This window comes from Dendrobates tinctorius, unplaced genomic scaffold (genome assembly GCF_039654945.1).
Source record: "Dendrobates tinctorius isolate UK_male_01 unplaced genomic scaffold, ASM3965494v1 ptg000243l, whole genome shotgun sequence".
Classification (NCBI taxonomy): Eukaryota; Metazoa; Chordata; class Amphibia; order Anura; family Dendrobatidae; genus Dendrobates; species Dendrobates tinctorius.
The window spans coordinates 6,274-33,763 of record NW_027361910.1 but is presented as its reverse complement, the minus strand read 5'-3'; the positions used below and the strand labels follow the sequence as shown (position 1 = coordinate 33,763).

At 43.5% G+C, this 27,490-nt stretch overlaps 1 protein-coding gene across 4 annotated transcripts in view; it reads left to right on the top strand.

Annotated features, from left to right (window-relative positions):
- Nucleotides 1-26,862, top strand: part of LOC141060699 (E1A-binding protein p400-like) — a 130,292-nt gene extending 103,430 nt beyond the window's left edge. For all 4 annotated transcript variants that reach the window (XM_073557021.1, XM_073557019.1, XM_073557022.1 and 1 more), the window contains 10 exons: nt 12,137-12,303; nt 15,027-15,187; nt 17,038-17,202; nt 17,801-17,965; nt 21,290-21,381; nt 23,392-23,681; nt 23,812-24,014; nt 25,911-26,080; nt 26,395-26,591; nt 26,679-26,862. In XM_073557021.1, the coding sequence (XP_073413122.1) occupies nt 12,137-12,303; nt 15,027-15,187; nt 17,038-17,202; nt 17,801-17,965; nt 21,290-21,381; nt 23,392-23,681; nt 23,812-24,014; nt 25,911-26,080; nt 26,395-26,591; nt 26,679-26,847 (1,779 nt within the window). In that variant the 3' untranslated portion in view covers nt 26,848-26,862. The remainder of the gene's footprint in view (nt 1-12,136; nt 12,304-15,026; nt 15,188-17,037; nt 17,203-17,800; nt 17,966-21,289; nt 21,382-23,391; nt 23,682-23,811; nt 24,015-25,910; nt 26,081-26,394; nt 26,592-26,678) is intronic.
- Nucleotides 26,863-27,490: the final 628 nt, after the last annotated feature.

The following is a 27,490-nucleotide window of genomic DNA, read 5'->3' as shown; positions in this document are numbered from 1 at the left end:
GCAAACTGGTCCCGAGTCACCCACAATCCGTGGGTCCTCAGAACCATCGCGGAAGGCTACAGTATAGAGCTTTATTCACCTCCCCCCGACAGATATATTGCCCCCACTGTCGTCCTGGAGGACTCCGCAATGTGGACGGATCTACTGGACATGGTAAACTCAAAGGTCATAATACCAGTTCCCCTGACGGAAAGAGGAAGAGGGCACTACTCTTCCCTGTTTTCGATCACAAAACCATCCGGCGAGGCCCGTACCATCATAAACATGAAACCACTAAATGCCTGGGTCAGGTACAAGAGATTCCAGATGGAATCGATCCGATCCGCAATCCTCCTAATAGACAGGGATGCCGTCATGTGCACCCTAGACCTAAAAAAGGCATACTACCAGGTCCCTATCCATCCCTCATCCCAGAGCCTACTAAGGTTCGCGGTCAGTTTACCAGCCCGGACCTGCCACTTCCAGTTCCAGTATCTTCCATTCGGGTTGGCCTCAGCTCCCAGAATCTTTACAAAACTGGTGGTAGAGGTGGTAGCCTACCTGAGAGATCAGGGTATTGTCATCATTCCATACCTGGACGACTTCCTACTGGTGGCAAGATCCAAAGAAGCGCTCATTCGAGACAGGATCCGAGCAACTACCGTATTGGAGTTCCTTGGCTGGGTGATCAATTGGGAGAAGTCGGACCTCAGGCCAGACACCAGAAAAGTATTCCTCGGAGTCCTTCTAGACTCAGTCGACAGAATATCCTGGCTACCCGAGCAGAAGCAGAGGACTATTCAGGCCAGAATCAGAGACCTGTTGAGGCGTCAATGCTCCATAAGAGAAGCAATGGAGGTCTTGGGCCTCATGACAGCCTGCATCCAGTGTGTCCGATGGGCCCAATTCCACTCGAGATTATTACAGAGAGAGATCCTCGCAAAGTGGGACAGAAGTCAGGCGTCGCTAGACAAACCCCTAAGGCTGCCAGAACGAGTAAAGGAGTCCCTTCGGTGGTGGACACAGTCCAGAAACCTTCAAGTGGGCGTACAATGGACAACCTCTCCATACGTGGTAGTCACCACAGACGCCAGTGCGTGGGGATGGGGAGCCCACATAGAAGGGAAGATCTTCCAAGGGAAATGGCCAGTAGGCATCAGGACCAGATCCTCCAATTTCAGAGAGCTCTTCGCGGTCTGGGAAGCGTTGCGGAGAAACCAGTCGGTACTAAAGAATCGTCATGTCCGCATATTATCCGACAATATAACGGCAGTGGAATTCCTGAAGCACCAGGGAGGGACCAGACATCAACCACTACAGGCCCTAGCGGAAAAAATATTCGCTTGGGCGGAACGAACAGTCCAATCTGTGACCGCAGTACACCTAGAAGGTTCTCAGAACGAAGTAGCCGACTACTTGAGTAGACAACGGATCCACCCGACAGAGTGGGAACTGAACGTAGAAATCTTCGACCATCTTTGTCAGCGTTGGGGGACCCCCAGTATAGATCTTTTTGCAAGCCGAAAGAACTCGAAGGTCCCCAGATTCTACTCCCTGAATCCAGCGGACCACCCAGAAGGCGTAGACGCCCTGAGCCAGACTTGGAGAGAATCCCTCTCTTATGCGTTCCCACCACTGGCTCTCATACCAGCAGTGCTCAGGAAGATAGGCGAGGACCACGCGAGAGTGATGTTGATCGTTCCATACTGGCCGAAGAGAAGCTGGTTTCCCCTTCTAGGAGCCATGGCGGTGGGAAATCCAGTCGAACTACCCCCGTGGAAGGACATCATCCACCAGGGCCCGATCCACCACCCGAACCCAGCAAGACTCCACCTATCGGCTTGGATCCTGAGAGGGACATCCTGAAGGCAAAGGGATTGTCGGATCAGGTCATATCCACCCTACAGGCCAGTAGGAAACCGGTGACATCCGCAATCTATCGAAAGATATGGAAAAGATTCTGTCTGGAGGGTGGCAGGTCCGATCTTGTGGCAGGCACCCCTGACCTCCCTAGCGTACTAAGCTTTTTGCAGGCAGGTTTTAATAAAGGCCTTAAGCCCAGCACTCTAAAGGTCCAGACTTCAGCCTTGAGCGCCTTCTTCGATTACCAGTTAGCTTCACATGGTGCTGTCATCTGGACGTCCTGGAAAATAGGTATTAGACCTACCGGTAATGATGTTTCCAGGAGTCCATCCTGACAGCACGGGTAGTTCCCTCCCGGTTGTGTTATACTACAATGTATTATGTTATGTCATATGCTGTAATATGATTGTTTCATTAAACTGTTACTAGCATCATCCACCTTGTGGTACTTGTTAAATCACTGAGGGAGAGGGGGTGGGACATGATCTTTTAACCTCTCGTGTGCTTTCCTGTCCCTGTAAGGAGGAGGAGGACGTCCTCCATGGTGCTGTCAGGATGGACTCCTGGAAACATCATTACCGGTAGGTCTAATACCTATTTTTGTGACGTCACAGTGATATCGCCAGCTATATCGCTGTGTGTGACATGTATCAGCGACCGGCCCCCCTGCCGGGTATCGCTGATTGTGCAGGATCGTCCTGGGCCGTTTTTTGATCGTTGGTCTCCTGCTGGCCAGCGCGCATCGCTGCGTGTGGCAGCGGGAGAGCAACGATCAGCGACGCTGCACGCTGGTTTCCAATGTAAACAGCGGGTAGCTAGGAGCCGCGCAGCTCTTAGATACCTGCTGTTTACTTTGGAAACCAGCTTGCTCGCTGGTCCTGATCGCTGGAGGGGCTGGCTATGTGACAGCTCACAAGCGATCAGCTAACTATGTCCCATCGATCCCATCCACGTCGGATCGTTGGTGGGATCACTGGGACATCGTTATGTGTAATGGGGCCTTAAGTTTGGTCTTGGACAAGCTATTTGTCCAAGGCAGATTTAAGAAAACCCGGCATGGGCTTTTATTTTTGGAGTGAACGACAGGATGGTAGTGGGGCTGTTTGCTCCCTCCTGCCGGGTATTACAAGTGGCCCATGGCCAAAGATTCCATTTAAAAACCCTGCAGCAAAGGGTTGGGTGTCAGTGTTTATATCTATCTATCTATCTATTTACATATATAAAATTGAATGTATGTGTGTATCACCAACCAATCACGAAGCATCTTTCATTTCACCGGGGCTGTTTGAAAGAAGCTGAGCTGTGACTGGTTGCTATGAGCAACAGTTTTCCCCCTCGACAACACCTCAGCAGATACTGACCTGTTAGGAGAAATCTAGCATCCTCGGAAACAAAGCTCCCAGCCATTGTTTGCCCCCCAGAAAGGAGCAGAGAGCACATGACAGAAATGAATCGCCCCCTTCCGCACCCATCACACATCCTCCATCCCATAGGCACATCTTCCCTCTTAAAGGGATCTCCAGTATGGAAGTCAGGGAAAATCCATCCAGCGCTTTGATTTTGACCCCAGACCTCTCTTAAAGGGATCCCGGGTATCGAAGTTAGGACCGTTCCTCTCAGCTCTGTGGTTCTGACCCCAGGGTCTCTTAAAGGGATCATTAGTATGGAAGTTAGGGCAATTCCACTAAGCGCTCTGGTTTTGACCCCAGGCCTCGCTTAAAGGGATCCCCGGTATCGAAGTTAGGACCGTTCCTCTCAGTTCTGTGGTTCTGACCCCCAGGGTCTCTTAAAGGGATCATTGGTATGGAAGTTAGGGCAATTCCACTAAGCGCTCTGGTTCTGACCACAGGCCTCTCTTAAAGGGATCCCCAGTATGGAAGTTAGGACCGTTCCACTCCGCGCTGTGGTTCTGACCCCACGCTTCTATTAAAGGGATCATTGGTATGGAAGTCAGGGCAAATCCATACAGTGCTTTGCTTCGGACCCCAGGCCTCTCTTAAAGGGATCCCCGATATGGAAGTGAGTGCAAATCCACTCTGCACTCTGATTCTGACCCTAGGCCCCTCTTAATGGGATCCCCGGTATGGAAGTGAGGGCAAATCCACTCTGCGCTTCGGTACTGACCCCAGGCCTCTCTTAAAGGGATCCTGGTTATGAAAGTTAGGACCGTTACACTCAGCGCGTTGGTTCTGATCCCAGGCTGACGGAATGATGTGGAATATTAGGGGTAGTAGTCCGGTGGCTCTGACGGAATGATGTGGGATATTAGGGGTAGTAGTCCGGTGGCTCTGACGGGATGATGTGGGATATTAGTGGTAGTAGTCCCGGCGGCGTGTGATGGGACGATGTGGTATATTAGGGGTAGTAGTCTGGTAACTCTGGCTGACGGGATGATGTGGGATATTATAGTGAATGTGGCTATGCAGAGTAGGCGGGCTCTACACTGTGTTCCAAATTATTATGCAAATGATATTTTTCTATGATTTTGCTAAATAGTAAGTACAAATGACAGTCAGTCTAATAAAAGTCATCACCCGTTAGAGTATACATCAAATTTTATTGAAGAAACCTCCCAATGATAACAGTATAATCTCCAAAATGAATAAAAACTCAAATTGCACTGTTCCAAATTATTAGGCACAGTAGAATTTCTAAACATTTGATCTGTTTTAAAGAACTGAAAATGTTCATTTGTGCAATTTGCAGCATTAGGAGGTCACATTCACTGAAGAAAAAAGCTATTCAACTCCAAAACATCCTAAGGCTACTTTCACACATCAGTTTTTTGCCGTCAGGCAGGATCCGGCTATTTTTAGAAAAAACGGATCCGGCATAAATTTTGGAGAACTGTAGAAACGGATCCGTTTTTTTGCTGGATCCGTCTAGCAGGTTATATCTGTTCCTGGGGGCTGGCCAATTGGATCTGAGCATGCGCAGACTTAAAAAAACCGGATCCGGTGGCTGGATCCGTCTTTTTCTGGATCCGGCGCATTCCGGCGCCCATAGACTTTCATTGTAGCAAAAAGCTGGAAGCGCCGGATCCGGCGCTTCCGGCTTTTTCGCCGGAGACAAAAAACGTTACAGTAGCCGTTTTTTCCAGACGCCGGAATGAGACAAGTTGCCGGATCCGGCAAAAAACGGATGAAACGCAATGCCATCCGGCACGATCCGGCGCTAATGCAAGTCAATGGGGAAAAACTGGATCCGGCATTGCATTTTGCCGGATCCGGTTTTACAAAAAAAAGCCGGATCGCGCCTGAAGGCAAAAAACTGATGTGTGAAAGAGGCCTAACAGGCCAAGTTACATGCTATCATAGGAACCCTTCTGTGACATCACCTTCACAATTCTTGTATCCATTGAACTTGGGAGTTTTTGGAGAGTTTCTGCTTGGATTTCTTTGCATGAAGTCGGAATAGCCTCCCAGAGTTGCTGTTTTGATGTGAACTGCCTCCCTCATAGATCTTTTGCTTGATGATACTCCAAAGGTTCTCTACAGGGTTGAGGTCAGGGGAAGATGGTGGCCACACCATGAGTTTATCTCCTTTTATGCCTATAGCAGTCAATGACTCAGAGGTATTCTTTGCAGCATGAGATGGTGCATTGTCATGCATGAAGAGGACTTTGCTCTTGAAGGCACATTTCTGCTTTTTATACCATGGAAGACAGCTGTCAGTCAGAAACTCTATATACAGTACTTTGCAGAGGTTATTTTCACACCTTCAGGAACCTTAAAGAGCCCTACCAGCTGTTTCCCCATGATTCCGGCCCAAAACATGACTCCTCCTCCTCTTTGCTGAAGTCGCAGCCTTGTTGGGACATAGTGGCCATCCACCAACCATCCACTACTCCATCCATCTGGACCATCCAGGGTTGCTCGACACTCATCAGTAAACAAGACTGTATGAAAAATAGTCTTCATGTATGTCTGGACCCACTGCTACAATTTCTGCTTGTGAACACTTTTTAGGGGTGGCTGAATAGTAGGTTTATGCACCACAGCAAGCCTTTGAAGGATCCTACACCATGAGGTTCGAGGGACTCCAGAGGCACCAGCAGCTTTAAATATCTGTTTGCTGGTTTGTAATGGCTTTTTAGCAGCCGCTCTCTTAATCTGATGAACTTGCCTGGCAGAAACCTTCCTCATTCTGCCTTTATCAGCACAAACATGTCTGTGCTCACAATCAACCACAAATCTCTTAACAGTACGATGGTCACGTTTAAATTTTTGGGAAATATCTAATGTTTTCATCTCTTGACCAAGGCATTGCACTATTTGATGCTTTTCAGCAGCAGAGAGGTCCTTTTTCTTTCCTAAATTCCTTGAAACCTGTGCCCTGCTTAATAATGTGGAACATCATTCTTAAGTAGTTTTCCTTTAATTGGGCTCACCTGGTAAACTAATTATCACAGGAATTTGAGATTGATTTCAGTGATCCAAAGAGCCCTGATACACAATACCATCTATGAGTTTATTTGAAAAACAAAAAATTACATCTTTATGACACTTAAATCCAATTTGCATAATAATTTGGAACGCAGTGTACACTCAGATAGAGATATATATATATATATATATATATATATATACACAATCATTATAATTTGTTATAATATATATATATATATATATATATATATATATATATATATATATATATATACACACACACACACAGCATTTACAACTATTATGGCAGCACATTGTAAATCTCTATTAAGTCCTAACATACTGTACTTTTCTATGTTTAAATTAATGTGAAACTGAGATACTTGCACCAGTGCAAACTTACAGTATATACTCGTGTATAAGCCGACCCCCCCCCAATTTTGCCTCAAAAAACTGGGAAAACTTATTGACTCGTGTATAAGCCGAGGGTGGAATCCATAGACTACGCCTCCATATGCTGCTCGATAGTTTATGCCCCCATATGCTGCTCCATAGATTATGCCCCCCATATGCTTCTCCATAGACTATGCCCCATATGCTTCTCCATAGTTTATGCCCCCCATATGCTGCCCCATAGAATATGCCCCATATGCTGCTCCATAGAATATGCTCCAAATGCTGCTGCTGCAAAAAAGCTATACTCACCTCTCCTGGGTCCATTGCCGCTGTCTGCCGCTTCTTGTGTCAGTGACTGTTCAACCAGCAGAGGGGTGGCGCGCACTAATCACGTCACCGCGCCCCCTGCTGCCTAAATGTCACTGACACAGGATGCAGCAGAGACAGCGGTGAGCAGCGATGGATCGGGGGACAGGTGAATATCGCTATACTCTCCAATCCTGCCGCGGTCTCTGCAGCCTTGCTTCTCCACTGTCTCCCTTCCTGTCTTCAGCGGTCATGTGGTACCACTCATTACACTCATGAATATGCGCATATTCATGAGTGTAATGAGCGGTACCATGTAACCGCTGAAGACAGGAAGGGAGACGGTGGAGAAGCGAGGCTGCAGAGACCGCGGCAGGACAGATAAGTATGATCTCTGGCACCCCCGCTCCCCCGCCGACCCCCAGGTATATGACCCGTGTATAAGCAGAGAGGGGGGACTTTCAGCCCCAAAAAATGGGCTGAAAATCTCGGCTTATACAATAGTATATACGGTAACAATTGGATAAAATAAAATGAATGCATAATCTACCCAGCACAATGAATGGCATAAAAATAAATATAAGTACAATGCTAGAATGGCTTCTTGTTTGTCCCTCCTTCCTAACAACCCATAAAACTTAACAAAAGTCTAATATACCCTAAAACACTACCAATGAAAACCTGAACTCATTCTGCAGAAAACACAATCCCCCATGAAAGATCCTTAATGGTGAAGCAAACTAAAAGAAGATAGGCATAGTAACTAACTGTGGTTAGTTATAGCAAATTATAATTATCCTCCATCCCATAGTCCCGTGCCCATATACCCATCATACATATCCACCATTCCATAGGCCCGTGCCCATATACCCATCATACATATCCTCCATCCCATTGTCCCATGCCCATATACCCATCATACATATCCACGATCCCATAGGCCCGTGCCCATATACCCATCATACATATCCCCCATCCCATAGTCCCATGCCCATATACCCATCACATATCCTCCATCCCATAGTCCCATGCCCATATACCCATCATACATATTCGCCATCCCATAGTCGAGTGCCCATATACCCATCACACATCCTTCATCTTATAGTCCCATGCCCATATACCCATCATACATATCCTCCATCCCATAGCCCCATGCCCATATACCCATCATACATATCCGCCATCCCATAGTCCAGTGCCCATATACCAGTCATACATATCCTCCATCCCATAGTCCAGTGCCCATATACCCATCACACATCCTCCATCCCATAGGCCCGTGCCCATATACCCGTCATACATATCCTCCATCCCATAGTCCAGTGCCCATATACCCATCACACATCCTCCATCCCATAGTCAACCATTATGACATCATAGTGAGCGGCGGGGCTTGCAACCTATGATGACATCAGCGTCGCCATGGCAACCATTATGACATCATAATGAGGGGCGGGGCTTGATACACACACTTTTTCCCCCATTATGTAGATAGGGGCAAAATTGTTTGGTGAATTGGAACGCGTGGGGTTAAAATTTCGCCTCACAACATAGCCTAGGACACTCTGGGGGTCCAGACGTGTGACTGTGCCAAATTTTGTGACTGTAGCTGCGACGGTGCGGATGCCGATCCCGGACATACATACATACATACATACATACATACATACATACATACATACATTCACACACTTGAGCTTTATATAATATAATATATATAGAAATATAAGAAAATTGGGATCCAGCAAAAGGATGAAAGTTCACCAGATTTGTAAAAATTATTATGAAATAGGACTGTGAGGAAGGCACATAGTGCTGAAACATGTAGTCCCTTGCTGGAATGCTATTAATTGATTGGAGTTCCTTATACTTTTTATGACACAATGGATTAATAAAGAAGAAGTTCTTACAAATCTGGTGAACTTTCATCCTTTTGCTGGATCCCAATTTTCTTATATTTCTATTTGTTGGGGCATACTCCCTGCCTGGATCCGTGCAAAACATAAGGTGAACACCGATTACTGCATCAAGAGGAACTCCTTTATGGTGAGCTGCCTATATGTTTTTCACATTGTTTGCATAATATAATATATATATAGATATATATGCACAGTGCTCCTTGGGATGTTTAAAGTTTTGGAAATCATTTTGCATCCAAATCTGGCTTTAAACTTCTCCACAACAGTAATCACGGACCTGCCTGTTGTGTTCCTTGGTCTTCATGCTGCTCTCTGTGCTTCAAACAGAACCCTGAGACTATCACAGAGCAGGTGCATTTATACGGAGACTTGATTACACACAGGTGGATTATATTTATCATCATTAGTCATTTAGGACAACATTGGATCATTCAGAGATCCACAATGAACTTCTGGAGGGAGTTTCCTGCACTGAAAGTAAAGGGGCCGAATAATATTGCACTCACCACTTTTCTGTTTTTGAATTTCCACAAAAATTTAAAATAACCAATAAATTTCGTTCAACTTCACAATTGTGTCCCACTTGTTGATTCTTCACCACAAATTTACATTTGGTATCTTTATGTTTGAAGCATGATATGTGGGAAAAGGTTGAAAAGTTCCAGGGGGCCGAATACTTTCGCAAGGCACTGTGTACGTATATATAGATAGATAGATATTTTTTTTTAGTTTACTTTACCATCAAGGATCTTTCATCGGGGATTGTGTTTTCTGCAGGACGAGTTCAGGTTTTCATTGGTAGTGTTGTAGGATATATTAGACTTTATTTATTAAGTTTTATGGGTTTTTAGGAAGGAGTGACAAACAAGAAGCCATTCTAGCATTGTACTTATATATTTTTTTATGCCATTCATTATGCTGGGTAGATTATGCATTCATTTTATTGTGTATATAGCTGTTAAGTTTGCACTGGTGCAAATATCTCAATATCACATTAATTTTTTTTTAAACTGTTTATTTTATTATCTGAAAAAGCTTTTTTTCTTTTGAAAACATAAACACGAAAGGTTACACTTTAAGAAAAAGAAAAAAATTTCCAACCTCTCTCTCCTTCCATCAAATACAACAAAACTTTTAGACAGGGGGGAGACGTAGGGAAAGATAGGGAAGGGAAGGGTATGAAGGAGTATTTGACACATTTTGCATACAGATCAGCATATCAAAATATATAAACTGCGTTCACTGGCGGTTAAGTGCTACTGTTCATAAAAAGGTCCCAAGGGGACCATATCCGTTGATATTTTCCCAGCTGGTTATTAATACATGCGGTGAGATATTCCAGTCGCCTTGTTTCCTGGATTCTCTGTTCTAGATCTTGAATGGTAGGGGGAGAAGTCTTCTTCCAGAACGAGGATATAAGACACTTTGCCGAAGTCCAGATATGTAGGAGCAGCCCGGCCGAGTCCCTTGAGATACCCATAGGTGGAACATTAAGGAGATAATTGAATGGATCCAAAGCGACCTCAATCCCCAAAACTCTGTGGATCAACCCTCCCACTTCCCTCCAAAACGGAACAAGGACATTACAGTCCCAAAAAATGTGGGTGAGAGAACCCTTGTCTAGCTTACATCTCCAGCATTGATCTGATGTGTTGGGGAAGAGTCTATTCAAGACCTCGGGGGTATGGTACCAATGCATCAGTATTTTGTATTGGTTCTCTTTATGTGTGGTGCATATGGAAGTCTTTGCTGTCCTTTAATTTAAACATAGAAAAGTACAGTATGTTAGGACTTAATAGAGATTTACAATGTGCTGCCATAATAGTTGTAAATGTTGCAATAATTGCTCTGCTCTTTGTGGAGCCACTAAGGCCTGTTTCACATTTCCGTTTTTGTGTCCGCCAAACGGATCCATTTCCGTTTTTTTTGACGGAAACGGATGCCAACGGATCCGTTTTTTAAAAAACGGAGCCGTTTTTTTGACGGATCCGCGGTAACCGTAATGGAAGTCTATGGGACAAAAAAAACGGATCCTGCAAAAAATGGCGGATCCGTTTTTTTACGGAAAACAACGGATTTTGACGGATTTGAAAAAACGGAAGTGTGAAACAGGCCTTAGGCCTGTTTCACATTTCAGTTATTTGACGTCAGTCAAAATCCGCCAGGTTGTAAAAAAACGGATCCGTTTCCGTTGTGGCCCAAACGGATGCCAACGGATCCATTTTTTGACGGATCCGCTTTAGTAAGTTAGTGACTGAAATTTAAAGGAAAACGAGAGAGAGAATTTTGCCGCTTCCATTACGGTATTTCAGGGTTAAAATGTTTCCCGGAGCAGAGCGTTCGGCCATGCGCACTAAAAAATAGCGGACCGCCAACCAAAAAAAACGTTGCAGGGTCCGTCTGGTCCGCCCGGGAACCGCTAAATGACGGATCCAATGGACGACCGTCAGTCAACATCCGCCACTAATGCAAGTCTATGGGGGGAAAAAAGCGGGTCCGCCAAAAAAGGGGCAGATCCGTTTTTTTTTTTCAGAAACTGGCTGATTTTGATTGACGGCAACAAACGGAAATGTGAAAAAGGCCTAACTAACACCAATTATTGGTGATCGGGGTTCACTTACAGTGTCTTGAAAATGTATTTATACACCATGAAGTTTTCCACATTTTATCACATTACACCCACAAAGGTAAATGCATTTTATTAGGATTTTATGTGATATATCAACACAAAGTAGCAAGTATTTATGAAGCGTAAAGGAAATAATTCATGGTTTTATAAATATTTTAAAAACCTAGATCTGAAAATTATGACATACTTTTGTATTCAGGCCCCCTGAGCCAATACTTTGTAGCAGATTTGCACATTTAGGGTAAGTTCACACTAAACGTTTTTGCTGCGTTTTCTTTGTCTTTTGACAGTGTGGGAACAGCGGCTCTCTGTTTGAGGCGCTATCTGACCAGACCTCCTTCTTCCACCTGCTAGCTGTGTCCTGTACATGGCATGTGGAAAAAAGGTCCTCTGGTCAGATGAGACCAGGGTATAACTTTTTTGGGGGGGAGAGACAGAGAAAAAAAAACAGGTGGTGGTTGGCATTTTTATGGCGGCTTCTCTGCAGGGCCAAGGTAAGAGACTCAGTTCGATGTCATTTACACCACCCAGTCCAATTTTGTTATGATATTTTCTGTTGTTTTGGATCCACCAAAATGTTTCACTTGCTGTCGTTGTATGCACGCTTCCTCTGTTACAGTGAAAGTGACTGTCTTCACCCCTCTATTAAACAGCAGGCAGATCTCTCTCTGTTTGACCTTCTGGGACGCGAAAATAAAATGACCCATTATGAAGCCCAGATGCTGCCTGTCCTAAAGGTGACTAGAAGACTAATGGAGGACATTTACAATTCGCCTGACGCTCCACCGCAACCCAACCAAGTGAAAATAAAACCTAACAGGTATATTGCTTAGTCTTTATTTTTGATACTCTAGTTGAAGTATGTTCATTTAGCTTGTTGCTAATCATTTTTTGGTGGAAAACACTGTATTGGAAAGAAAGCAAAAGACAGTATATTGTATAAAATAAAGCTTATAATGTTCTAAGAATGGTAAAAATGGTACGAGTTACTGAGTCTTGTGCATTTGACTTCGCTAAGCAATGCTAGATGGGAAAATGAGGTACCGTATATAAACTGTGTTCCAAATTATTATGCAAAAAGAGTTTAGGAGTGATAAGGTTAGAATTTTTTTGTTTGTCATTTAAACTCATTGATGGTGATGTGTGTCAGGGTTCTTTATATCACTGAAGGCAATTGCAGATACCTGTGCAAATTAGTTTGGCAGGTGTATCCAAATAAAGGCAAGACTACTTAAGAAGGCTGTTCCACATTATTAAGCAGCCTACATTTTTTGCCAAAATGGGAAAGAAAAAGGATGTGTCGGCTGCTGAGCAGCAACCAATTGTGGAGGTCAAGGCATGACTACAATCAACATTGCCAAGACACTTCATCGTGATCATCGCACAATCAAGAAGTATGTAGCTGATTCCCAGCACACACGTGTGCGTGCTGATAAGGAAAAATTGAGGACTCTTTCCAACAAGCAATTGCGTCAGGTTAAAAGAGCAGCTGCAAAAATGCCTTGTCATAGCAGCAGACAAGTTCTTGAAGCTGCTGGTGCCTCCAATGTCCCCCGAACAACAAGATGCAGGGTCCTTCAGAGGTTTGCAGCTGTGCGTAAGCCATCCTGTCGACCACCTCTATCCACTGCACACAAGCAGAAACGGCTCCAGTGGGCCAAACGATACATGAAGATTGACTTCCAAACTGTTTTGTTCACCGATGAGTGCCGTGCAACGCTCGATGGTCCAGATGGATGGAGTGGAGGATGGCTGGTTGATGCACACCCCATGAAAACACGGCTAAGGCGCCAACAAGGAGGAGGTGGAGTAATGTTTTGGGCTGGAGTCATGGGGAGAGAGATTGTCGGCCCCTTTCGGATCCCTGAAGGGGTAAAGATGAACTCCATAATCTATGTGGAGTTTCTAAAACAGCACTTCCTGCCATGGTTCAAGAGGAAGAACCGTGCTTTCCGCAGCAAGATCATTTTCATTCATGATAATGCACCGTCTCATTCTGCAAATAACACATCTGCATCTCTGGCTGCTATGGGCATAAAAGAGGACAAGCTTATGGTGTGGCCACCATCTTCCCCTGACCTCAACCCCATTGAGAACCTCTGGAGCATCATCAAAAGGAGTGTCTATGATGGCGGGAGGCAGTTCACATCTAAGCAACAGCTCTGGAAGGGTATTCTGTCCACATGCAAAACAATCGAAGCACAAACCATCCAAAAACGGACAAATTCAATGGACGAGAGAGTTCAGAAGCTTCTTTCGAACAAGGGGTCCTATGTGCAAATGTAACATCACCTAGAATAAAGTTTTGACTTGAAAACTGATTTCATTTTGTAATAAGCTGATAATGCTTATAATTTCACAATTGACCATTTTTTTGTTCAAAATAAAAAGGTTGAAAACTCTGCTGTGCATAATAATTTGGAACATGCATTTTGAGTGTTTCTTATTTTTAAAAATATACTGTTTTCATATGCAGTTTGTTCAAAAACATTGCAATTATACTAGAATATTAGATGACTGGAAAATAACAATGACTGCAATTCATATAGGTAATTTAGAGAAAATATGAGGAAATATTTTTTGCATAATAATTTGGAACACAGTGTACTCGTGTATAAGTCGATCCGAATATAAGCTGAGACATCTAATTTTGCCTTGAAAATCTGAGAAAACGTATTGACTCAAGTATAAGCTGGGTATGCATGGTCTCCGCATCCCCATCCTGGTATGCACGGCCTCCTCATCCTGCTCCTTATATGCATGGCTCCTTATCCCTATCCTGGTTTGCACGGGCTCCTCTTCCCTATCCTTGTATCCATGGCTCCTTATCCCCGTCCTTATCTGCATGGCTCCTCTTCCCTGTCCTTGTCTGCATGGCTCCTCATCCCTATCCTTGTCTGCATGGCTCCTCAACCCTGTCCTGGTATGCATGGCTCCTCATCCCTATCCTTGTATGCATGGTTCCTCATCACTATCCTTGTATGCATGGCCCACCATGAGAAAAGCATAAAAAAAAAGAAAACCTCCTACTTACCTTCTCTGCGCGCCCTCTCAGCATCTTGTTCTTCCGGCTTCCAGTAGCTTCTGCAGCCGGCCGATCACTTGTCCCCGCTTATTAAGGTAATGAATATTCACCTCTCTCCACTCAGTGGGACACATGATCGCTCGGCCGCAGGAGCTGCTGGAAGCCGGAACAAGATGCTGCTAGGGTGCGCAGGGAAGGTAAGTAGGAGGTTTTTTGTTTTTTTTTAACAGTTGCTGGAAGCCAGCGGCTGTGGCTGTAACTGTGCGCGCGCTATAAGAGAAATGAATATTCATTGCCAGTGCTGTGAATATTCATTTCTCTTTTAGCAACGGGCACAGTTACAGCTGCAGCTGCCAGTTCCTACCTTCTGTGACCCGCTGCTCTGCCACTCCGCCACCCCTGCCAGCATCTGGGACAATGACTCATGTATAAATGTGCTAAAAAACTTGGCTTATACACGAGTATATAGGGTACATTATTTTGTGACATTTGTATCATTTTAATATTGCACCTCACAGGTTGTTTCAACCAGTTCTCTATGGTCAGAAGCCAGAAGGGAGAACTGTGGCTTTCTCCAATACACCAGCCTCTCGTCTAGTTACCACTACTACTGCCACAGTGACCCAGCAGGGACAGGCGCGAGGGCGATCCCCAATGACAACCGCCTCTACTAATCAAGGTATGAAAAGTCAGGGCTTATAAATGGAAACCATCCCTGTGTATATTGAAGCCTTCGTCATTATTTTGCATCAGTATTTGTAAACCAAAACCAGGAGTGGATCCAAAAAATGCCCCAATTATCACGTTATACTTTCTTCTCTGTAGGTTCCATCCCTGGTTCTGAGTTACAAATACTGATCAAAACTGCTGTAAAATAGTATTGGAAAAAAGTGACCTTATATGTCCTCTTTCTTTGTTATTCATGCATGTGTATTCTGCTCTTGCTCCAGTTCTTCTCGCTCCTTGACATATTACGTCGTGGAGCAGTGTATGGAGCAGGCTCAGGAGTGGAGTCTTTTTCATAACATCATTGAATTGGGCTAGTTTCAATCATTGTCAATTTTTGACAGCAGCATTTAAGTGGCTTGATCCATGTGGGGTATTCATTCTTGTGCCCATTGCACCATCCTAAGGTGATTCGCTTGCGGGGTGACAGTGGGTTACTGTTTCCCATTGCCATCATCTTGGTGCTCATGTGAATAGATGAGCGTAAATTTTCCTGTATACTGCAATACTCAAGTATTGCAGTACATATTACAAGCGATTAATTTATGGCACATTTAAGTCCCAATGGGGACTAAAAAAATAAAGTACAAAAAAATGTTTTGAGTACATTAAAAAGTAAGAATATAAATATTCAAATCACCCCCATTTACCCATCCAAACTAGAGAAATTTTTAAAAAATAAATAGAAAGTATATTTATTAATGTTTAATCTATAAAAGTCCAGTCTATTAAAATGTAAGATTATTTAACCCAGCAAGATAGTTTTTCAGTTCCTGAACCTTCCCCCCACAAAAAAGAAAAAATATACAAAACTATCATAATTTCAAATGTACCCCAAAATAGTACCAATAAAAAAACTAATATGTCAGCGTGCAAGACAAAAAACAAGACCTCCCACAGGTCCGTCAATGGAAAAATAAAAAAAAAATATGGACCTTGGAAAATGGTAACACAGACCTAATTTTTTTTTTTTGGAATCATATTGAACTGGAGAATTATGTTGTCACTCAAAACTATAAATGTAGAACACAAACCCTTATAAGACAGAAAAATTAAAAAAGTTGTCTCTTGGAAGCAGAGGAGGAAAAAATGAAAACACAAAAATGGAGTAAAAGCTTTGAAGAGTTTCTCCCATCTCTGCCTAAATGGGTGGAACTAGGGCAAAATGGGGGCATGGCTGCCACTGTTCGTCAAATTCATGATGAACGGTGGAGTTCACTGCATCACAAACCTTACGCCAGCAGGGGCTGGAGTAGGATTTGTGTTGAGACGCACATGAAGGTGAACACCACCAGTCCGGCGCTCCGGATTCATGTCTCCTGCACTCACCCTCATCAAGACTAGCGTGTTTAATGTCGGTATTGATGAATCGGGGCCCTATGTGTATAGGTTGTCAATCAGTAAAGCTGTGTATTCATGTCATCAAGTCAAAATGAAGTGATGTCACGGTAGACAGCTGAGCCCAGTATGTAACCACTGCAGTCCTGTAACAAAATGCATTGAAATAACTGCCAATCGGTAAAAGGTTTACCGAATGGTGGTCATTTCCTGCCACCGGTCAGTTCATATGAATGGATCTGTAATGTGTCAAAGTATTAGTGTCACCAGGAAAACATTCAGTCATTTGTGAGCTATGTATTTTTCACATACTGTACTTTTCTTTGTTTCTCTCTCCCATAAAAGAGTTAATAAAAGCTAATGAGATAGCTCCATGACTTAGCTTAGGTGAAATATTTTAAATTTGTTCAATCGAATGACTAGTACCCAAGAAAATGGTGACTGTCTTGTGTTTTCTCTCTTTAGGTGGTGAAGTGGTAAAAATCGCTCAGCTCGCTACTTCTGGTGCAGCTCAAGGCAGGATAGCCCAGCCCAAAACCCCAGTAACCCTACAATTCCAAGGGAACACATTCACACTGTCCCAGAGCCAACTGCGCCAGTTAACGGCTGGACAACCACTGCAATTACAAGGTACTATAGTGTGGAAACCTGGAACATCAGGTCGATTTTACATTGATTAAAAAGGTACAATCTGGCCTACACCTAAGTGGAGACTAAGATCCAACAATCTATTATGTGAGTAAAGTCCCCCATACACATTGGACTAAAGCTGGCTGTACCCGCTGACATTGATGTTTTCGGCTAGCTGTTTAACGTATATGGAGGTCCTGTAAAACTGATTGTTGGGGGAGATTAGGATCTAGCATGTCTGATTGTTTGACTGCTGGTCCGTTTGGTCTATCTGATATACGCCATCACCAGACGTGTCTTGCAGCGGCTCCCTTATAGAGAGCATAGGAGCTCTCGGCTGAGCAAGCACTCCTCTGCATTGGAGAGCTGGCCAAGATTGCTGCAGGCTGATCGATTGGCGGAAGCATCGTTCAGCCGACAGCCATCATCTCGTGTATGGGGAGATTTACATCACAGGTGCTTGCTAGATAAGATATTTTGAGTCTCATTTCATCTTTTTTTAGTAACATTAACCTAAAATAGAAATTTAACAGCTAAAAGAAACATTTCTACTACTGAGAGTTGTAAAGTTTCTTTTTTTTTTTTCGTACATTCACAGGGAGCGTTCTTCAGATTGTTTCGGCTCCTGGCCAGCAGTATCTTCGGCCCCCTGGGCCCTTAGTAATGCAGACAGTGCCTCAAGGAACTTCCATTCAAAATGCATTACATGCTTTAGGAAACCAGCACCCTGCCAGCAACATACCTTCTCTGACTCCTCAAACAGGTGTGGAAAATTGTGTCATCTGATATATTAATTCATTTATTGATTTTTGGGGCAAGACAGAAAAAAGACCTTGGACGTGATTAATGCTTTTAGGTATTACTAAATAGATGGCAGTGGTAAACTACGAATGTGGAGGTTACCACCTCCAAAAGTGCAAACCAAACACAAAGTTAGGTTGCTTGTACACATGCTCAAAACACTGTTCTCGCTTCGGAAAGCCCAACCCTACTGTGGGGTCTCCCAACCTGAGCTAATTGCTTCACATATGACTATGATCACTGGGGGACACAGACAAAAAATGGTCCCCTGGCAAGAACAATACAAGGGCCCTTTGAAGTAAATTATAATGCACAATTACACCTACTCTGGAGTTTGGAATAAGACCCATTACAAGTTACACCAATGTTATGTCCGCCCCTGCTTATGATACAGATAACTCATGTTAGTGTACCTGGGTCAGGGGCGGACTCTGACCGAAATTCAGCCCTGGCATTTTAATGTACACAGGCTCAAGCCGCCACCTCCCCTGAGTCCCATATGGGGATATACTACTACTATTACCCTGCCTACAGCAAATCACGATTTCCAATAACATCACTACATAAGATTGCATAATAACATTACCAATATTGCAATATAACAAAAAATACCTAGACACCATAACAAAATATTACCAGCAAATTCATTAGTGGTAATGGCGTTAAAGTCTATGTGACTTCAGACTTCTGAATCCTCACATCACGCACTTTCAGGATTCTATGGTGTCGGCGTTGGGAGCGGCTGTCATGTGACTGCAAGTTTGGGATATCCACACCTCTGGTCACATTTCGAGTAAACATACCCAGCTTTTCTAAATTCACTTGTATTGAGCAAGGCCGTGCACGTCTAGTTGGCACGTTATCACGTGAATTCAAATTGCATACTTGTGGTCACATGACCGCCTGTTCCCAACTCCGGCACCAGAGAATCCCACAGGGCGCTCGATGTACACTGAGAATTCACAATTCTGCAGTCACACAGAGTCACTGCAGACTTTAACATTAAATCTGGACAACCCCTTTAACAAAAACCACTGTACTGGGTCTGATATCACTACCATGCAGTGACCATATAATGGTAATATCAGGTCTCTACCAGTCCCCTGCAGACCATATACTTTATGTGTGTACTATGCAGCTTCTCACAGGTAACGTCTCCCCCTGATTGTCGTCATTTGTTTTCCCTTTTCTTTTTCATTTGGCCCAGACCGCCATGACTTCTATGACCTCTTCTTTCATCCATAATTTGTCCCTATAAAGTATAACACAGAGACATCTTTACTGTTTTTCCATGACCCTACTCACATTTCTATCACCTCTACACAATCCACAACTTGTGCTGCCTTATAGTATGGTAATTCCCCTGTGCCTCCTTTAATAATGGTGCCTATTAAGCCATTATATTAGTGTCCATGCACCTCCTTATATTAATGCAAACACCCCCTGTACTTCTTTATGATAATAATAATGCTTCCTTCCTTCTCCATAATGATAACAACCCCCCATTGGGCCTCCTTATAATAATGACCCTAAGTGCCTCTTTATTGTAGGATCCTAAGCAGAGGCGTACATAGAAATAACAGGCCCCATAGAAAAAGTCCCATCGTGTCACATTCAAAGAAGAGCATATCTCCCAACTTTTTAAGAAATGTAGAAGGATATGTGTTTCAGCACTTACATTTATTTTCCCTTTGCTAAAGCCCCTAAGTGGTCTCATCCATTATGATACCTCTTTCATGACCCCCCCGTAGAGGATTATACCCCCACATGATATGATGACCTCACACACGCTATACAAAGTATGATGCTCCACAGCACCCCACACAGTAAGATGGTCACTACAGTCCTCCATATATTACGGTATGCACGACAGCCCCTAATATACAGTATGAGGTGCACCACAGATCTCTATATAAACTATGATGTCCTCTATAACCACCCCTTTAAGTTTGATGTCCCCTTTAATCACTCCATACAGTATAAAGGTCACCTCCCCCACATAGTATAATGCACCCCTTAGACTTCCACACAGTATAATGTCCACCATAGCCCCTGCACACTTTAAAGATCCCTCTCAGACCCTTATATAGTATGATGGTCCCCCTAATAACCACCCATACATTTTTAAAGTCCTCCCCAACAGCCCCTATATAGTATGGTGGTCCCCCACAAACAACCCCCATGTATTATGGTAGCCCCACCAAACAGCCCCCATTAAGTACAATGGTCTCCTACAAACAGCCCCCATATAGTATGATGGTCCCCTACAAACAGCCCCTGCATATAGTATGATGGTCCCTCACAGCCTCCAAAAATTCTACTCACTCAACCCTGGCTCCTCGTCCTTCGCAGTGTTCGTCTCCTCTTCTGTCCCGTCTCTCAGTGGACGCTAATGGTGCGATGCAGTGACGTCATCGCACCTCCGACGTCGCCTGCTTACGTAAGCCTCCAGCAGGCCCCAGCAGAAGAGATGCCCATGGCCTGCATATTCCTTAACCTAGAATCTGCAAAAAACTGCATGCTGTTATTATCTCCTGCATCGACTACTGGAACCTCCTGCTCTGTGGCCTCCCTTCTAACACTGTCGCACCCCTCAAATCTATCCTGAACTCTTCTGTCTGAATAATCCACCTGTTCCCCAACAACTCCTCCCTGCCAATCACTTCACTGGCTCTCCATTGCCCACAGACTCCAGTTGAAAACCCTAACCATCACATACCAAGCCATCTACAACCTGTCTCCTCCATACATCTGTGACCTAGTCTCCTTACCTGCATGCAACCTCCGACACTCACAAGATCTCCTTCTCTACTCCCCCCTTATCTCCTCTTCCCACAATCGCATACAAGATTTTTCCTGTGTATCCCCCCTACTGTGGAACTCTCTACCCCAACATATCAGACTCTCGCCTACAGTGGAAGTCTTCAAAATGAACCTGAAGACCTACCTCTTCCGACAAGCCTACAACCTGCAGTAACCACCGATCCACCATACTGCTGCACGACCAGCTCTGCCCTCACCTACTGTATCCTCACCCAACCCTTGTAGATTGTGAGCACTCGCGGGCAGGGTCCTCTCTCCTCCTGTACCAGTCATGACTTGTATTGTTCATGATTATTGTACTTGTTTTTATTTTGTATACCCCTTTTCATATGTAAAGTGCCATGGAATAAATGGAGCTATAATAATAAATATGCTTTAGCAAAATAGACAATGACAGATTGTATAGGACAAGTAGCCTGGAATTTAAAAGAGATTGTGCATTTTGTTGATTTATATATTACAGGAATTCAAGGAAGAAGCATCATGCCTTATCCCAGTGCTGGCGATGTTGCATCTTCTCTGAAAAGCTCACAGAGTTCCCTCACCCCTGCACAGGTATGGTATTTATATATTAAATCAAAGAGTAGTTATCATGTAAATCTGAGCAGAGTATTCAGCAAATTAATGTACTAAAAGCAAATTACTGTTCTGTAAACAGCTTATTGTGGAATAAGTGTATTGCAGTATTGTATGTGGCTTAGATAGCAGCATTATTAGGATTAATTACCCTATCCTCATTTGTGCAGTAGCGTCCACTGAACATATTCCTCCCTGATCAGATGGACTGCATGCCACTTGGATTTTGTTGGGTGGTCCATCTTGCTGATTCACCAGTCAGTCACACACTGCATTGTGTCAGTACTTACATAGTTAGCCCACTATCAGGACTGCTGTTGTAGCCACTAGGTCAGTGGCTTCAATTAAAGAGATCTCTCCTAACTACTGAGAAATTATACACATATTATAGTTATTTAAAAGGTAATGAGTATGTGTACAGTGGGGGAAAAAAGTATTTGGTCAGCCTCCAATTGTGCAAGTTCTCCCACTTAAAAAGAAAATCACCTTGTCTGATTTGGCAAGATTTATTTTGTAAATTATGGTGGAAAATAAGTATTTGGTCACCTAAAAGCATGCAAGATTTCTGCCTCTCACAGACCTGTAACTTCTTCTTTAAGAGGCTCCTCTGTCCTCCATTACCAGTAGTAATGGCACCTGTGTGAACTTGTTATCAGTATAAAAGACACCTGTCCACAATCTCAAACAGTCACACTCTAAACTCCACTATGGTGAAGACCAAAGAGCTGTCGATGGACACCAGAAACAAAATTGTAGCCCTGCACCAGGCTGGGAAGACTGAATCTGCAATAGACAAGCAGCTTGGTGTGCTGAAATCAACTGTGGGAGCAATAATAAGAAAATGGAAGACATACAAGACCACTGATAATCTCCCTCGATCTGGGGCTCCACGCAAGATCTCTCCCCGTGGGATCAAATGATCACAAGATCGGAGAGCAAAAATTCCAAAACCACACGGAGGGACCTAATGAATGGCCTACACATAGCTGGGACCACCGTAACAAAAGCTACCATCAGTAACACACTACACCGCCAGGGACTCAGATCCTGCAGTGCCAGACGTGTCCCCCTGCTTAAGCAAGTACATGTCTGGGCCCGTCTGAAGTTTGCTAGAGAGCATTTGGATTATCCAGAAGAGTATTGGGAGAGTGTCAAATGGTCTGATGAAACCAAAGTAGAACTGTTTGTTAGAAACAAAACTCGTCGTGTTTGGAGGAAACAGAATTCTGAGTTGCATCCAGAGAACACCATACCTACTGTGAAGCATAGGGGTGGCAACATCATGCTTTGGGGCAGGACGACTGATCCGTGTACATGAAACAATGAAACGGGCCATGTATTGTGAGATTTTGAGTGCAAACCTCCTTCCATCAGCAATGAAATGTGGATGGGTCTTTCAGCATGATAATGATACCAAGCACAGCGCCAGGGCAGCGAAGGAGTGGCTTCGTAAGACGCATATGAAGGTCCTGGAGTGGCCTAGCCAGTCTCCAGATCTCAACTCCATAGAAAACCTTTGAAAGGATTTGAAAATCTGTGTTGCCCAGCGACAGGCCTAAAACACCACTGCTCTAGAGGAGATCTGCATGAAGGAATGGGCCAACATACCACCAACAATGTGTGCCAACTTTCTGAAGACTTACAGAAAACGTTTGACCGCTGTCATTGCCAACAAAGGATATATAACAAAATATTTAGATGAACTTTTGTTAATGACCAAATACTTATTTTCCACCATAATTTGCAAAATAAATCTTGCCAAATCAGACAAGGTGATTTTCTGGATTTGTTTCCTCATTTTGACTCTCATAGTTGGGGTCTATGTCAATTACAGTCCTCTCTCATCTTTTTAAGTGAGAGAATTTTTGCAATTGGTGGCTGACTAAATACCTTTTTCCCCCACTGTATGTGTGAATCAATTCCACTAATATAGAATCTGATTGGTCACAATGGGATTTCTTGTCAATGATTTGTTTCGCTTTAATTCAGGATTTGATGGAAGAAAAGCAGCGTGTATTAAGAGATCGCCTGGAGCGGCTGTTTACTGACAATGAACGGCGCTGCGCACAGGCCCCCATTTACGGACGTGATCTGTTATCGTTTTTTCAAATCCAGTCTTCTAGCTTTCATCCACCTGAGAAAGAAACACAGTGGGGATGGGTGGGATCTGCGAACTGTCTGCTATCGTCTCACTCTTCCAGAGACATAAGAGACCCTTTGGGGCAACTCATTCTATCCGCAGAGCAGCAGAAGGCAATACTAAGATCGCTCGCTAGGTGGTGAGTATTGTAGTTCACAAGAACACATAGGTTCTTGCTTATTTGTACATGTATAGGGTTATTCTGGTAAAATGTAAGAACTCTGTAACATATCCTAGCTTTCCCTCTTTATCCTTTCCCTGTTTGATAGTGCCGTTTGTGTGGTGCCTGCTGTTGTTGCTTCTCCTCCAATATTGGCAGTGCCACATCCTCCTCCCTTGTATACCCACAACATGAAGATGCTGAGGCACAGAATGAAGGAGCAGGCAGCGCCTTACCTGCAGTGTTTGCGAGAACGAACTACTCCTAATTGTGTGCAGACTCCTGACCTGCGGCTCATTCAGTGTGATTCAGGTTGGTTGCATACCGCGAAGAGTCAAAATATGCCCAATCCAAACAGTGGCAGGGTGCTTATTGCTGCCCAGTTTTAATCCCTTGTGCAGTGATGAGAAACGGGCGTTTAAGGACTTCTACTATAGTGATCGTTGGGGTCTCAGCTGTAGAGCTCTGAGTGCTTCCGACATTTGTCATCCTTTCTATCCATCGGTATTATGGGGGTTTTCTAGTTTTGGAAAACCTCTGTCCCATTGCTTTAGTTTGGTTTAAAAAAAACAAACAAACTGTGCTTAAAGCAAACCTGTCAGCAGGATTGTGCTGAGTAACCTACAGACAGTGTCAGGTCAGCGCCGTTATACTGATTAAAATGATACCTTGTGTGATGAAATCCGTCTTGTGGTTGTTGGTTAATCTTTATTTTCAGTTAATGAAATTTTTGTGCCTTGTGGCGGCCTGTGTGTGTGTGGGGTCTTCAAGTGGTGCTCTGCTTACATATGCATCCTTATTGGCTTATGACAGGTCACTGATCGCTCACTGACCTGCCCCCTATTTTACATACTGTGTATCTTATTGTTTGAAAAAATAAAAAAAAAAGCATTCATTATGCAGATGCCTGCTCTGTAGCATGATCCAATCTATAATGTTTACATTCTCATTTGATTTTGTGATATAAATTTCCGAATAAAAAAAAAAAATTGTTAATCAAAATGGTGTTTGAGCCAAATTTTTTTTCTCTAGCAAAATGGAGCATTTATCACGTTCCGAATGATGCTACAGTGCTGGCGCCATCTTGATGGAGCTAATTTTTTTCTTCTTTAGTGAAATGGTAGCATCTGTCCCACTCTGAATGATGCCACAGCGCGGCCACTGGTGCCATTTTGATTATAATATATATTTTTTTTCTTAAGAAACTTATATCCCAGAATCAAATGAAAATATGGTTATTATTGATCGTGTCATGCTACAGCGCAGGCGCATGTATGATGAATGGAATTTTTTTTAACACAACATTCTATACAGTATGTAAAATAGGGGGCAGGTCACTGAGGGATCAGTGACATGTCATAAGCCATGCTGATGAATACCTAAGTAGAGCACCACATAAAGCCTCCCCCACAGGCCGCCCCGAAGCTCAAGAATTTCATTATCTGAAAACTACAAATAAAGATTAACCACAGGACGGATTTCATCATCCAATGTATCATTTTAATCAGTATAACAGCGCCGACATGACACTGTCTGTAGGTTACTGAGCACAATCCTGCTGACAGGTTCCCTTTAACTCAACCTTAGGCCCATTAATGATTCTCTGCTGCTGCTCCCGATGTTGTTTTTGTTAGCAGTGTTGACATCATGTTGACAGTAACCAATCAGTGAGCTTAGAGGCTCTGAGCAGCTCATGCTGTCTATTCTGGCAAATCCGCGAAGGTCCGTAATTGCCTGCAGCACTATTGATGTTACTGCAGCGCTAGAGACAATAATAAGCAACTGGAAGAGTGGCGGAGACTTGACACAGGCCCTGGGGAGGGTGAGTTTTTTTCTAACACAAACTATGCCAGGGAAGAGGGGTTTCCAAAACCGGAATACCCTTTTAAACATGCATTTTGACAAAACTTTTTAAACTCCATCCTAGAAATAAAAAAAAAAAATGTTCATTTTGTGTGTTGATTAATTGACAGATAAGGTGGGGAACACATTTCCCTCTGATCTCTGTGTTTTCTGCATCTGTCTCCCCCCTTTATGCGGTTTCTTTTACCAATCAGAAGTAGCCATCAGTTTGTTTTGGCACACAAAGCTTCTCTTGCTGTCTTGACATTGTTGATTAGATGTTCCTATTAATCTGAAGTCTTGTAGATGTTGTTAGACGTCTTTTCCAGTTTACCAAACTTATTGACTATTTCTTTTTGCACACAGGAAAGCTTGAAGCGTTGTCCATTCTTCTGAGAAAACTGAGATCTGAGGGTCGCCGTGCTTTGATTTTCTCTCAGATGCTGCTCATGCTAGATATCTTGGAGACCTTCCTGGACATCAACAGTTTCAGCTTCTTGAGGATCGATGAGTTTGCAAACTATGAGCAATGTCACGTATGTGATAGCTTTTCTTGATATTAGTATACTGACATACATTTCTATCTTTTACAGATTCAGATTTTAGGAGAAATGTTTAGGTGGCTATAGACATTGTATAAATGACCGAATCTGCAGATTTCTGTGGGATCAAGCAGCTATATAGTGTGTATGGTGGTCTCTCGATTCTTCCCCCAATGGCAGCTAAATTTGATTGACTGGAAAAACAGAAATCTCTTTTATACTATTGCATAAAACAAGAATATATACAAAATAAACAATTATTGGGAAAATTTATGCAACCCGAACTGTTGCATACATTTTTTTCACAGGATCTGATGAGGAGCTTCAATCAAGATTCCCGAATTTTTTGCATTTTAATATCAAGCCAAAGCCGATCTCTAGGAGTTCCCTATGTAGAAGCAGACACTGCAATCTTTTATGACAGTGACTTAAATCCAGTCATGGATTCTAGAGCACAAGCATGGTGTGATCAGATTGGCAGGATAAAGGATATCCACATATATCGGTAAGAACTGTGCTTTGATAACCCAGCAAACTAAAATACCATACGCATCGGTCTATCCATTTTAAACGTAACTTTTGTTAAACTTAGGCTAGTAAGTGGAAACTCCGTGGAAGAGAAGCTGCTGAAGAATGGCACCAAGGATTTGATTCGAGAAGTTGCAGCTCAGGGAAATGATTTTTCTATGGCTTTTCTGACACAGGTAATCTATATATATAAAATTGAATGTATGTATGTGTGTATCACCAACCAATCATGAAGCATCTTTCATTTCGCCAGAGCTGTTCAAAAGAAGCTGAGCTGTGATTGGTTGCTATGAGCAACAGTTTTCCTTGCAACCAATCACTAAACATCTCTCATTTCACCAGAGCTGGTTAAAGAAGCTGAGCTGTAATTGGTTGCTATGAGCAAGTTTTCCCACTTGACAACACCTCAGCAGACACTGACTGGGTGGGGGAAATCTGGCATCCCTGGGAACATAAGCTCCCAGCCATTGTCTGCCCCACAGAAAGGAGCACAGAGCACTTTGGTTTTGACCCCAGGCCTCTCTTAAAGGGATCCCCGGTATGGAAGTTAAAACCGTTTCACTCAGCTCTGTGGTTCTGACCCCAGGGTCTCTTAAAGGGATCATTGGTATGGAAGTTAGGGCAAATCCACTCTGCGCTTTGGTACTGACCCCAGGCCTTTCTTAAAGGGATCTCCAGTATGGAAGTCAGGGCAAATCCATCCAGCGCTCTGATTCTCACCCCAGGCCTCTCTTAAAGGGATCCATGGTATGGAAGTTAGGACCGTTCCACTCAGCACTCTGGTTCTGACATAGACAAAGGTTGTCCAGCTCCACAATGTAGTGAAAACAAATTTCTTTTATTCACTTCAATCAATACTGGGTAGAGGTTAAAATG